Genomic DNA, 13,362 nt, shown 5'->3' on the forward strand with positions numbered 1-13,362 from the left:
CTCCCTTCCCCCCTTCCGTGACCCGGCCCTACCATCCCTGTCCACCGGCACCGTTCCGCTCCTTACCCCCCCTTCCCTCCCGCCAACCCACCCTCTAAATTCCGCAGTGTAGTCCCCACAATTACACCAACAAAACGCTAGCCTTCTGCGCGTATAGCGATACGAAACTTATCGTGTCGCGCGCAGGGGAGTTGCGATTGCAAGCAACACCCCTCAACCTTCCCCCTCTTCCTTACATAGGGCTGGGAAGATCCCTGAGGATTAAGCGCGTATAATCCTTTTTTAATATGTAAAGGATTCTATAGTTTCCTTTTGGGGAAGGTTGGTGGTGGAGTTGGGATGGCATCGGGGGGAAAAAAGGCAAGGATTGTTGCACGTATGGTGTCTGTGTGTGAAGATGGTCAAAACAATCAACGTCAAACAAACGATTTTTTTTCTTTTCAGAGCAGGAAAGGAGAGATGAACAAGAATTTTGGGGAAGCAAGATTTTGATAGTTAAGGATTGACTAGGTAAACTGTTGGGGAAAGGGAAGGAGGGGGGTGGAAGGGTGTTGGTGTTGTGCTTCTCTCGAGGTAATGACTGGGGGGGTTTATAGACAAAAGAAGAAGAAGAAGAAGAAGAAAAATCAGTTGTAGAAACCTAGAAGTACTAATATCTGAGGGAGAGATAGAGTAAAAAGAAGAAAAAAATAAAGAAAGTGCGTTCTACATACGACCTATGTAGACTATGTAAATGAGAAAAAAGTCCTACAATCGCCCATGTGCCTCATGTGCCTCATGTGCAGTATCCAAGAAATTTAGTAGTAGTGTGTGTGCGTGTTTATGACAAACAATTCGTTCGTGTCGTTGCGAATACCATCCGCGTTTCTTTCGTTAGTAAGTAGTAAAAGGGGCGCGCGCACATCCCAACCAATTCCGCACGCAACACACAAACAGGCCCTGTAATTTTTTTTGCAACGGCTTAATCGAGGAGACGCTGAGCCCAAGAGGCATTCTCATACCAGGCACGGATCTTCTTGCCAAAGACGTACATGGGAAGGGCCAAGACGGTGACGCCGGCGGCGCAACCAGCCATAGCGCCGAAAACGACGACGGGACCGGCAGACATGAGCCACTCAATCATGGAGCCCAGACCGACGGTGACAACGGCAGCACTGATGAGGTTGACGGACGCGAAGGCTTGGGCAGAGTGCTCCGGGTGGCAGTCGATAACGTACGAGACGGCGATTTGGATGGCAGAGATGCTGCCGACGTTTGTGACGGTCATCCAGACGAGGATCCAAGCGATGGGGAGTTCGTTCTGGAACGAGCCGCCGAGGCCGATGAGGCCGGCCATTGTGATGGGGGTAGCGACGAGAAGGAGGACGAGACGGAATTCGGGTTCGACCATGCCTTTCTTAGTGCCGTTGTAGCGCGCCATGAGGTCGACGGAGGTGTCGGATAGCCAGCCGAAGAGGGGGCCGGCAAGGAGGCCGACGACGAAGAGGGGGATGTTGGTCATGCCGATTTCGCTAGGGCCGAGGTCGTACGGGGGTGCGGAGAGGAGGATGGACATGAAGGTGGACATGCCGACGAGGAAGAAGAAGATGGCGGCGTTGAGGAAGCAGCTGTAGATGACAATGGGGGAGGTGATGAGACCGAAGGGCTTGATGATGCCCTTGAAGAAGGACTTGTTGGAGAGGCGGCCGTTGGAGAGCGCGAGTAGCTGGGCGTACGACTTCTTTGGGGGTACGCTTGAGCCCTTGAGATCTTCCTCGTCCCACTCGCTACTCAGCTTGTCGGGCTGCACAACGATGGTAGTGACGGGCTCGTTCTTGCGCTTGAAGTAGGCGGACTCGAAGACGGTAAAGTAGAAGAGGGGGACCAAGCCAGTGTACATGAAACCTGTGATGAGGAAGTTGGAGGACACGCCGAATCTGTCTGTGACGACACCGGCGATGATTTGACTGTGAGGCTTGTGTGTTAGTGAGGTTCTTGAGTTGAGATCAGGGTAGAATAACTAACCCGAGTTGTGCTCCAGAGTTCAGCATAAGGTTCCATACAGCAATGGATCGGCCACGCTGGTTGACAAAGAAGATATCGCTAATACTAGCAGTAAGGAGCGTGAAGAGAGGGGCAGAAAAGAGACCTCCTGCCGTTCGTGCAATTACCAGCATGCGGAAGTCGGTCGAGAAGAAGCCAGCAAAGTTTGCCAGAGCAAGGAAGAAAGCACTCCAAACGTAGAAGGGTCGTCTTCCCCAGATATCTGTTCCGGCGACAGCGATAAAAGCTGCAGCTGATGTCCAAAAGGTAGGTGCAGTAATGATCCATGTTGAAACATCGCTCCCGGAGCTTTGTAGCTTCTCAGTTAGAGGCTCGAGGCCGGGTGTGAGCATAGTGGTTGTTCTGTGAGGTATCAGCGTATGTTCGCACACAAGTATCAACATGGGACACCTACGCATTGGTGACTGCAGAGCCGAAGGACAGGACGAAAAGGTGCACACACTTCCATGTGAGGGTCCTGCAAAAGTCAGCGGGTGGTTTCAGACGGCGCTGTTGAGCAAGTTGTTTACCAGTTGAGGGGGTCATTTGGGTCGTCGCTAGGCTCAGGAGAGCGCGCTACAACCTCCGCTTGATTGACAGAGTCGGTATCAGAGACAACCTTCTTGTCAACCACTCCTACGAGTGATGTGCCGCGAGGGAAAGCTGCGCGCGAACTTTCGAGTATGCCCCAACCCATGTTTGCCGAGTTCGGTTTATCGTTTTTATGATTTTTTTATGCGAAGAACTGCCAGAGCCTCCTCTTTTTCAGATATGACTCCAGTGTACAGCGATTGTTGGTGATTGGGAAAAATTCAGTAAATAGCAGCAGATAAGAAACCGTCCAGCAGTGTTGCCAAACCAGTTGGCATAGAGAAACGAAGCAAAAAAAACTATCCCGAGAGACAGTAAGAAGAAAAAGACAAAAAGGGAAATGAGATCCGGTCTGGAGAGTGGACGAAGCTGTTCAAGCACGGATTGATATGGATTAAAAAGAGATACAGAAAGAGTGTATACTTCTTGGCCACAAGGGTTCCATTACCAAGCAGGTTACGCGTCTGACAGACTGGGATTAGCATTGCTCGGTGGTTCATGTTTTTGCGACACGTTGCAGTAGTCTTGCAAAACGTGGAGAAGCGTATGTATGAGGCCTGCTACAGATCTATGGGGGTTGGCTTTTGTACGTAAGTGGTGCCTTCATACTACTACTGTATTGCAGCGCTTCCCATACTTACTTTCACACGCAGCGCAACTTGGTACTTACGCACAACTACTTTGGCGCGCTGCACGGGATACCCCGTGTACAAGCTGCCATGCGGGATGCGCCTCTTCCCTCAGATAGGCGAAACGTTATGATGCGAGATGAAGGTAGTACTATGCTCCTTCGTGACATTGGCATTCTGCATGCTGTCATGGTGGTGCCGAATCGGGATGGCCAAGCGTTTTGAAATGTCGCGGAACACGGTCAATGACAGTCTGGACGTCGTCGCACGAACCGCTGGCATCTTTCCAGTAGAAGCTGATCGACAACAGTCCATGAAGGCTAGAGTTGCTGGAAATGCTGGCGAGGCGCGCCCTCACGCCACCGTTGCTGCTAGTGCACCGCCGCAGATCCTCAAACAGGGTCTCATCACTTGGTGGCGATACCTGAAACGCTTGATTTACGACAGGAATAAATCCGCCGATGTTTGCATTGGCCCGGCTCGGCAAGGCTTCAAGTACTCCAGTGGGGATGTAAAAAGGGCTAAGGGCTGAGGGCGCAACCGCCCGTGTGAAGTGCGGAGTATGCCGTTACTAGTAGATGCCGATCCAAGAAAGATGGTCGGCTCTTCGAATGCGAAGCACGGCATGTTGAGGATGATCGAGATCACTAGTTCGCTTTGATATCTATGGGTTGAGGTTTAAAAAAAAGGATATGTGTGCACTTGAGCCTTGGTATGGGGCACAGATATGTACGAAAAAGGGGTGTAGTATACTCAGGATGAGTTCGTGGAGATGATATGCAGGTACATACTGACCCGCAGGAAGGAACCTAAGCAAACAACTTCCAGGAGCTCTAGAAGCATAATCCTTGCCCGTGTGCAAGTCCCACACGGCCGGGTAATCGGCCAATAGGGCCGTTGCCTTTTCATGCTCAGCCTTAATAGGAAATTATTATTAGTAAGAACCAAGCATAGTCACAACGTAGGGTTTGGATATTGTAAAACGCCAATCAGACAGGATCTCTTGAGCGGAATTAGAGCCGTTAGGGAACGGAATAAAGACAACAAGCATTTAACAGAGAACTCTACTGGTTTGCAAAATCGACGCTAGGTCCCCACGAAATTCAGGCCAACGACCCCTTGAGGTATGCTATAGGAATGTGTGATGTCAGGTGATTTGACTTTGCAACATGAGCCAAAAGGAGTTTTGAAGCAGATATTTCAGTTTCCTTTCTTTATTCAAGATTGTTAATCCGCTAAGTTCGAGCTAGTGCAGAGTCAATGCAATAGCCGTGTACCTCAATGCTGGATGTCATGCCTAGGAGCAGAAAATAGATCAGAATTTTTCAGGGAAGGAATGATGCTAATAGCTTATCTCGTAACTGAAGAGACGTGCTAATCAACATAGACATATTTTAACTGGGAAAACAAAGTTGAAGAATAAAAAAAGTAAATATCGGTACGACTTGTACCGTACACACACACATTACAACCCTAGGGCTAACTTTTGATCTTACATCAAGTCGTCTCTGAATGCTCTGAACATGACGTGATTTCCGCTAAATACGAGGAAAAAAACACTCTTGTAGTAGAATTAGTTGGCAGAATTGCGTGCCTTTGCGTCTTCAACGGCGCTTTCCCAGCTCGTCTGCCAGATAAACCAGCCTTCAATTGCTGAAACAATGGCAAGTGCAACGGCAGGACCCTATATTTCATTAGTTATTTTTTTCAATCTGCTCAAACTTGGTGTGACTTACACTCCAAAGACCGTATAGTCCCCAATGTAGCGGTCCGAATCCAGTACTAAAGCTGATTGGAATGCCGACAACATAGTATGCGAACAAGCCGACATAACCACCAATTTCTTGACGGCCCAGTCCACGTAGTATACCATTGCAGTTGGTGGCAAGGGCATCGACGACTTGGAAAGTAGCGCAAAGAGGGAGAAGATTGGCTACCATGGCAATGACCTCCTCATCTGGAGTAAACAAACGCGGAATCGCTTCTCGAAGTAGAGAAAGGAACATCAGGTTGAATGTGCCTACCAAAACAGACGCAAAAACAGCTACCTTTGCAGCTGTTTTTGCAGGTACGGCAAGCGTTGCACCGATCAAGTTGGCAATGCGTGTCGAGGCAGCAACACTCATAGGGAACGGGATCTGGAACGTGATGCCGGTAATCGTTCCAAGGACAGATTGGGCGGCAAGCGCAGTAGGACCCAGCCAACTTGAACTCAGGGTAAGAATCTCAAAGGCGAGGAACTCGGCAAGTACCATGATCAAGCCCGGAAGCGCGAGCTTAATCATGGGCATCCAGTTGTTGAAGGCTCGACGGTCGAACCCGCCCCAGCATTGGTAACCGTCGATGAAGCGGACGTAGAGAAGTAGCAAAAGAGGTAGCATGCTCTCGGTAATGACGACTGCAATCGGTGCGCCGATGAACCCCCAGCCGAGATGCCATACCATGAACCAGTTCAAGAAGGCGTTTAGGGGTGCGCAGATGAGGAGGATATACATGTTAGCGTTGAAAATGCCTTGTGCTTGAACGTAACGTTTTCCACTCTCGAAGGCGACGTAGCCAGGTCCTCCAGCGATGAGAACTCTCAAGTACAATCCAGCGAGGCGTGCCGTCTCTTGTTCAGGAACAATCAGGGACAGGATCTGGGTACCGAATGCCCATATTATCGAGACTGGAATCATGATTAACAGTAAAAAGCACAGCATGCGCTGCAGCTGTAGACCAACGAGATGTTTACGTCCAGAGCCATAGGCTTGTGCGCAAAGGGTATCGAGTGAAGTCGCCAGACCTTGATATACTGCATATCCGGTGATGGAGGCAGTCATACTAGCCAGACTCACAGCTCCGAGTTCAGTCTTGCCAATGTGCCCAACGGTAAAGATACTGGCTACTGGCAGACTGTACTGCAGTAAGGAAGTCAGGATGAGCGGTGCCGATGTTTTGGTCAAGACTTTTGTTTCGCGCTGCCAGGTGGTGTTGATTTTTCCGGCTGCAACCGCCTCGTCCCATTTCTTGTTGACAATCTTTGGTGTATCCAAGCCGCCATATGGCTGGCTTGGGTTACCAGCAGCAGCGCCTAGTAGGGCAGTTCGCTCGGACAGGGATTCGACGGCGCTCTCTTCATCCGGGGTGCTTTTAACCCTGCGCAGGCCAAGGATGGGCATGTCGGACCTCAAGCGATCAAAAGGACCATTACTCTCAGATCTCGGATGTTTGGGCGGTAGCAAGTCATTGTCGCGAAGTAAACTCTTTTCCTCACTTCGCACAAGCTCTCTCTCTTTCTTGGACAGATGGCTATGCTTTTTCCACGACGCTGACATGTGGCTGCGTTCGGGTACGCTCGAGGAGATGATTGCCGTTGATCGCGAGCCGGGATTTACCCAGGAAGGCCGGCGATAAGAGTTGATCATGGAAAACTGTGTGGCCGTGTCGGAGCCTGACGACGAGTCATCATCCGAAGACGATGCATTGTCTTGCTCGAGGTCTCTGGCAATTGCCTCTTCTGCAATGTCATGGGCTTGAACAAGGCCCTCTACTTGCGATGTGACATCGGCTGCAAAATTGGTAACAGGGTGACCTGTCGGTATGGGCTGGGACATGGTTGGAAAGCCCCCAAATTTTATGAAGATTTTTCTCTACAATCGAGTTTGATTGAGTTGTGGGGATTCTGGGGCAGAAGGGAGGTTTAAGAAGCAAAGGATTGAGAGTGGGGTGTGAGGGAGAGGATGGCAGTTGGCATTGGCTGCGGAAGTGCTGCAGCCCGATGCGGAAGCTCTATGCGAAGTTGGTGGTGATAGCAGCGCTAGCTTCCGCCCTTCGTCGTTTGAGTTGACAGATGACAAGCCCGGCACTGCATGCGCCTTGTGACTCCGAACTGCCTGAGTTTGCCGTTCCATAGCGTCTCGGATCCATCTTCGCCACACTAGCACCAACGGTGGGCCGTGGCCATGAGTCCAGAGATTGCCCGGCGGCGCAGCACAGTCACATGACACGTATCGAGAGGAATGCATCGTGGGAAATGAGTCACTTGAGGAATATGCATGTAGCTCAGTCCACTCGTGCCGGTGCAGCCAGACTGGTGCCAAGATTTGCAAAGGGCGCTGAGATGCAGCCAGACATGTGTGTGTGTGGATCCAGCAGACACTTGCAGCTTACTCGACATACTTAGCATCTACACTCACGTGACAACCGCAACAAAGGACGGGCGAACGTTGCCAAAAAATACATGTAACGCTGGTGGTATCATTATCTGCTTGCTCAAATCTAGAATCCCGCTGCAACTGCAGCCTCAGACGACTACTCTTCTGAGTGCCTCGGTTCCTCCGAGCACTCGTCTCCCCGTCACCGCGTCGCGCCCCTTCCCACTCTCCCATCTACCTTCTCGGCTGCCCTCTTCTTTTCCCCAGCCCTCATCGCCTCCCTCTTCGTCGTCCCCGGCTCGGAATCCAGCGCCGCCCTCCATAAACGCAATCTGCCGATCATGCTCTCCATCCACCCACCGATGTATGCACGTATAACAGTACACGAAACCTGTGGGCGATGCTGTTGGGTTGACAATGGGCGTCACACAAATGGGACAAAGCGCTGACGAGGGCGGTGAGGCTACTGTCAATATGGGGAGGAGGGTGGTTGAGGATATTGGGGGATCGATGCGCTGGGTTTTGTCGGACAATGATGATGTTGGTCGTGGTTTCTCGGAACCGTCCGCCTGTTTGGATCCCTGTTGTTTGGCCGAGGGTGGTAGCGAAGGTAGTATTGGCGGTGGTAGTTCAATGTTCTCCGCTGCCTTCCGTGACAATTGCCGGGCAAAGTCCGAGGCATGCCACCACTCGAGAAACTTGAGGGCAAAGATGCTTGTAGGGAGCAGGATCTTGAGCGAACTCAACAACCGTGGCTGCACGCTCCTGGCCAGATTCCGCGGCGAGAAGATGGATCCGCCTTCGCCAGGCCGTGCAGGGCCAACGTTTCTTGGGGCCGTGGCCAGCTCAATTGCCTTGTGGTCGGCTTCGCCCAGTCTACGTATCCTCGAGCCAATGAGCCACATGAAGGGTGAGTGGTACTTTGTGCCGTCAAACAGGTATGCCATGTTGAAGACGAGCAGGGAGAAGTAGTAGGCGGCGTTGACACTGGGGTATATGTTGCGCAGAAACCACTTGTAGTAGTGCATCAGACGTTCTTTGATGGTCGCACCGGCTCTGAGTCCTTCTCTCTCGCGGTTGTAGCCGGGACCGAGCAGGTTGGCGTGGGCGGCGTGGACATCGTAACCCTCGTCCAGCTTTCTCTTGAGCCAGGGTAGGCCGACGAGCACGGCGAGGTTCTTCCACACATCGTCGCGACCCAGCTTGACGGCCTCTCTGACGCTGTCGGATGCGCCGAGCTGGGCGCGGGGGATCTCGCCGCCTCGCACCCTTAGCACACGGGCGCGCTTGAGGCCGTAGAAGTTCTCGGTAAAGGAGCCGCCATAGGTGCGTAGAAAGTGGCGCTCGACAAGGAGCATCAACAGCGCGTAGACCTCATCGAAGGAATTGAGGACGGGCAGCAGATATCGTGGGTATCGGGGCGTTGCGACGGCGAGCAAGTAGCGCAGCGACGGGGGGAGCAGCGATGAGAGTTGTTGTTCCGATAGCAGTTCAAACAGCGAGGGCTTGAGGTCGTCTATGCCATGCTGGAGGGCGGGCAGGAACTCCATGGCGCCCAGTCAGAGATGGGCAGACGGGCTGGTTGCGTCTTCATTGATGCCCTGAGATGAGGTTGAGGATATGCCATGGCTTGTTGACAGGCACGGAGGCACGCGCGCTGCAGCCGAGGCATGCTCGGAGCTGACTACTACGTACCTCGCCTGTCCGCCCGACGCGTGTGGACAGCCTATACGTCACACTCGTACGCGCCCCCATTCACCGACTGCCACGGCTCCAGATGAGCCCAGCAGTTGACTTGCCATAGCGACAACAAGATACCCTCATTTTGACTAATACACATAATACACTGTAGCCATGGATCCCCACAACGAGCGATGCACCGAGCTGCAGTACCCCGACCTGGTCAACTTCTCCGTCTCCGTGTACGTCCGATATATTTATTCCGTAGCAAAATGCACTTGACTGACCTCCACGCCTCACAGCTTCATTGTCTTCGGTATCCTCGTTTCATACCTACCCCAGCACTACAAGATCATATCCCGCCGCTCTTCCCGCGGGCTCAGTCCCATGTTCGTCCTGCTCGGCACCGTGTCTGGCACGGCCAGCATCGCCAACATCCTGACCCTGCCTGAGAGTACAAGAGACATGGCCTGCTGCAAAGAAATTGGGACCTTCCCCTGTGCAGCAGCCATGCTAGGAATAGTCCAGATAGGCGTGCAGTGGAGTTGCTTCTTCTTCATGTAGGACGCCATCACCAATGGCAGCATCAATAGCAATGCTGACAGCTACCTCTAGCATGTTACTATTCCTCATCTTCTTTCCTCGGGACGCCTCATCCATCGCAGAGGAAGAGCAAGAATCCCAAATACCGACATGGAAAGAAGCCGTCTTGGTCCTGGCCGTGTCTGTTGCCTTCTTCGTCGTTGCTTTGTTCGGCTCCGTAGTCTTCGTATACGCCCTCCCGTCCCATGTCCGCGGCTGGGCAAACTTTCTCGGCCTCCTCGCTACTGTGCTTGCAGCGATACAATACATACCTCAGATCCTCATGACTTGGAAACTACAAGAGACAGGTAGCCTCTCTATCCCCATGATGTGCATTCAGACGCCTGGCAGCTTTGTCTTCGCTGCCAGTCTTTATGCGCGCTTAGGGCCAGCAGGCTGGAGTGCATGGGGTTTGTTCATCTTTACCGGCATTCTGCAAGGCTTCCTGCTAGCCATGGGTATTTCTTTCGTCCTGAGGGATCGCAAGGCCCAGCAAGCCCAGATGGTAGGTCATGCTAACGGAAACGGGGTTTCGGAAGGTAGTGAGCGCACTCCCCTGCTAAATAGTGAGGGGTGAGATTGTCAATAATCACCATGTCTTTGTTCTTTGACTTTTCGTCCTTCCCATGTGACCTTTCCGATCATGCAGCACTTGCCGAAGCGGCGTCGTCCCAAGATCGGCTTTTGACATTCGGGTACTCGTTGCTCAAAGTACTATTAAAGACGGGTCCCGCTAGATTCCAGCCCACATCCTCTGCACCCCTTGCCTTGTTTTTTTTCTGGGATCCTTTGTGAAAAGCCATCTCCAATGTTCCCTGCATGTTGTTGATACCATGGTAAACGGACCGACGGCACACAGCCGTCGTACCCGATCAGAGTGGCGACGATGACGAACGCTCAGCCGAGCTGAGGTTGTTTGGATCCACGGCTGCTATCGCTCTTGGGCTACTTCATCGGTCCCGGTCCGCCCGCAACCATTAATTTCTGGCAGAGACAAGCCAACGTTGTGGCAACGTCCGCCTCTATGCCAAGCTGGCCTAGCGTCCTTTTTTGGCAGGTATCTCAAAGCCAGCCTTGGCCTCTTGGCAAAAAAGGATTAACACTCTTATGACCTTCTCTTCCCGACGCAGTACAGGCCGAGCTCGTGATAAGAGTGGACCGGCGACGATGCTGTGCGTGCATTTATCCATGGATCCGGTGTTTACCAAGATTTGGTGGAAATCACGTATTATATGAAGATGCCTCGCTGCCTGGGAAAACGAAATGCCCTGCGCACCAATTCAAGACTTGATTTATTGAATCGCCGAAATGAAGTTTTCAAGTGCAATTGCCCTTGCGGGCGCGGCGCAAACGTTGGCCGCAGTCAGGCCTCGCTCTATAGTCTCGTCTGGAGCTATTCAGGACCAGATCACGAGTGAAAAGTACGTCTGATTTCGGCGTTAAAAGAAAAAGGGATTAACAAGAAGACAGATTGATGGGTAATCTCAAAGCATTCGACACAATTGCAAAGGCGAACGGTGGAAACCGTGCATTTGGTCTTCCTGGCTACGCAGCCTCGGTCGACTACATCCTTCAAAAGACGCAAGACACCCATTTCAAGACTTGGACCCAGGATTTTCCCGCTCTGTTCAACGGAGTCGATTCCATCGAGTTCACCGTCAGCAATACCTCGTACCGTGTTATTGGATTGACGTACTCCCCCTCTACCCCACCCGAGGGTCTAACGCTTCCGCTCGCGTTGGGTGCCACTGGAGCTGCGGGCTGCACAAAAGAGGGATATAGCAATCTGGATGTAAAAGGAAAGATTGCTCTCGTGCAGCGTGGCTCATGCCCAGACGGCACCACGTTTGCCGGACGCATGAAGGCGGCTGCTGCCGCAGGTGCATCAGCCGTCATCATCTACGCCAGCGATCGGTCCAACATCACTACCGGAACCCTCTCCAACCCCAACCCACTCGAGTACGTCTCGACTGGGTACATCAGCCTCGCTGACGCTGAGCCCCTTGTTGCCCGTCTTACTGCTGGCGAGGCTGTCGAGGCCTACTTTCAGCAAACTCAGTCTATTGAAGAACGCATCACACAAAATGTCTTCACCGAGACCATGGACGGTGATCCAGAGAATGTCATCATGCTCGGTGCGCATCTCGACAGCGTCCAAGCCGGCGCAGGTATCAACGACGACGGCTCCGGCAGCACCCTGATTCTCGAGATTGCCCGCGCCCTCCGTGGATTCAACGTCAAGAACAAAGTCCGCTTTGCCTGGTGGGGCGCCGAAGAGAACGGTCTTCTAGGCTCTAAATACTACACGCAGAACCTTAATGCCACTGAGGCCAACAACATCCTCACATACCTCAACTTCGACATGGTTTCCCGCGGCTACTTTGGCGTCTTCGACGGTGACGGCAGCACCTACAACCTCGCTGGTGCCCCCGGCTCCGACGCCATCGAAAAGCTCTTTGTCGAGCACTTGACCAGCAAAGGCGTCAACGTAACCGCCGCCCGCTTCACCGGCGGCAGCGACTACCAATCCTTCATGAACATTGGCAAGCCCGTCGGCGGTCTGCACACCGGCACAGGCGTCGAGCAGGACCCTTGCTACCACCAAGCCTGCGACACAATCGACAACCCCAACCCTGAGACTCTGACCATCAACGCAAAGGTACGTTTGTATTTCCCCTCTTCTAACCTGATTTTTCTTTTTGTTCAAAGGGGCTAGGTTTGCTAACGAGAATCATAGGCCGCCGCACACGTCCTCTCCATCCTCGCCACCCGCGGCGAAACAATCATCCCCAAGAGCCCTATCAACACCACCATGATCACCGCCCGCGGCATTATCGGCGTCGAGCCCAAGTGGACCGTCCCCGAAGAAGGCGAACAGCACCTCCCCACCTGCGGCCATGAAATCTAAGTCCCCTACCCTGATTTTGCGAAAAAAAAAACCAAAGTGTTTAGTAATGTTGTATGTGCAATATTTTACATGTTAATGAAATATGAAAAAAGTAATATTAATGTCCCTTGCGAATACATTTCTTTTTGAACGTCTTTTGCGAACTCCTGAAACAAAATCGCCTGCCCTTTTTTTGGCGCATGCCTCTTGTTATACTTACTAAATGGATATTACTATAAGTCGGCCCCCTTGCAAATGGTGAATTTTTATCTGGTGTAAGGTTGCCCCCAGTAAAACATGCACGTCAGTAGCCAGGTACCGATGCAACAGCGGTGCCATTGCGCCAGTGTCCCGCACTAACTAGCGTAACCGTTCCCCACTAGCCCCACATCCGCGATGTTAAGTTGTAATTAGTCTGCTTCTTATTCGCCCTCAATTTTCATTTTGAAATATATTGACTAAATTCATTCCCCACCATCAAAACAACATTGGTTGCATAGTGTAGTGGTTATCACTCCAGATTTTGATAATATCAAATTTTCTGGTAACCCCGGTTCGGTATGTTGAGCCTCGAGCTTTATCTAGGAATAATGCAACTAACTAATGGCCGCAGAACCCGGGTGCGACCTTCCATCGTTCGATTCCCAAGGAATTCTTTTTTTTTCAAATCCTTTTTGCTTTTTGACATTTCAATACAACCCTATCTCTATTATAGAATGTTCATATTTTTTTAACCCTGCTATCTCTAGCCAGCTTTCACGTTGATTATATGTGAAATATTCCTACACTACATCTCTTCGCCTCTTAGTCTACTCTTTGAGCCTATAGACAGCAT

General features: G+C 51.8%; 3 protein-coding genes and 1 non-coding gene across 4 annotated transcripts; 2 read left to right on the forward strand and 2 right to left on the reverse strand.

Annotated features, from left to right (window-relative positions):
- Positions 1-961: 961 nt before the first annotated feature.
- Positions 962-2,719, reverse strand: PSV08DRAFT_170859 (major facilitator superfamily domain-containing protein; the record flags this gene model as incomplete). The annotated part of the gene is made up of 4 exons (XM_014224632.1): positions 962-1,946; positions 2,005-2,385; positions 2,438-2,500; positions 2,553-2,719. The coding sequence occupies 4 exons, from the start codon at positions 2,717-2,719 to the stop codon at positions 962-964; spliced, it is 1,596 nt and encodes a 531-aa protein (XP_014080107.1).
- Positions 2,720-4,729: 2,010 nt separating this feature from the next.
- PSV08DRAFT_216569 (Pex12 amino terminal region-domain-containing protein) lies at positions 4,730-8,981 on the reverse strand. The gene is made up of 3 exons (XM_066092133.1): positions 7,537-8,981; positions 4,979-6,874; positions 4,730-4,926 (listed from the first exon to the last, which is right to left on the reverse strand). The coding sequence occupies exons 1-3, from the start codon at positions 8,926-8,928 to the stop codon at positions 4,816-4,818; spliced, it is 3,399 nt and encodes a 1,132-aa protein (XP_065949850.1). The 5' UTR covers positions 8,929-8,981; the 3' UTR covers positions 4,730-4,815.
- Positions 8,982-9,142: 161 nt separating this feature from the next.
- PSV08DRAFT_216573 (uncharacterized protein) lies at positions 9,143-12,638 on the forward strand. The gene is made up of 7 exons (XM_014224635.1): positions 9,143-9,300; positions 9,361-9,618; positions 9,674-10,213; positions 10,364-10,367; positions 10,955-11,061; positions 11,111-12,299; positions 12,378-12,638. Exons 1-7 carry the CDS (start codon positions 9,233-9,235, stop codon positions 12,546-12,548), a joined length of 2,337 nt encoding a protein of 778 aa, XP_014080110.1. The 5' UTR covers positions 9,143-9,232; the 3' UTR covers positions 12,549-12,638.
- Positions 12,639-13,017: 379 nt separating this feature from the next.
- PSV08DRAFT_t4 lies at positions 13,018-13,156 on the forward strand. Its single transcript has one exon. It is a non-coding gene; the product is annotated as a tRNA-Gln (tRNA).
- The last annotated feature ends 206 nt before the right edge of the window (positions 13,157-13,362 follow it).

Source organism: Bipolaris maydis (genome assembly GCF_028858645.1).
Source record: "Bipolaris maydis strain C4 unplaced genomic scaffold PSV08scaffold_2, whole genome shotgun sequence".
Lineage (NCBI taxonomy): Eukaryota > Fungi > Ascomycota > Dothideomycetes > Pleosporales > Pleosporaceae > Bipolaris > Bipolaris maydis.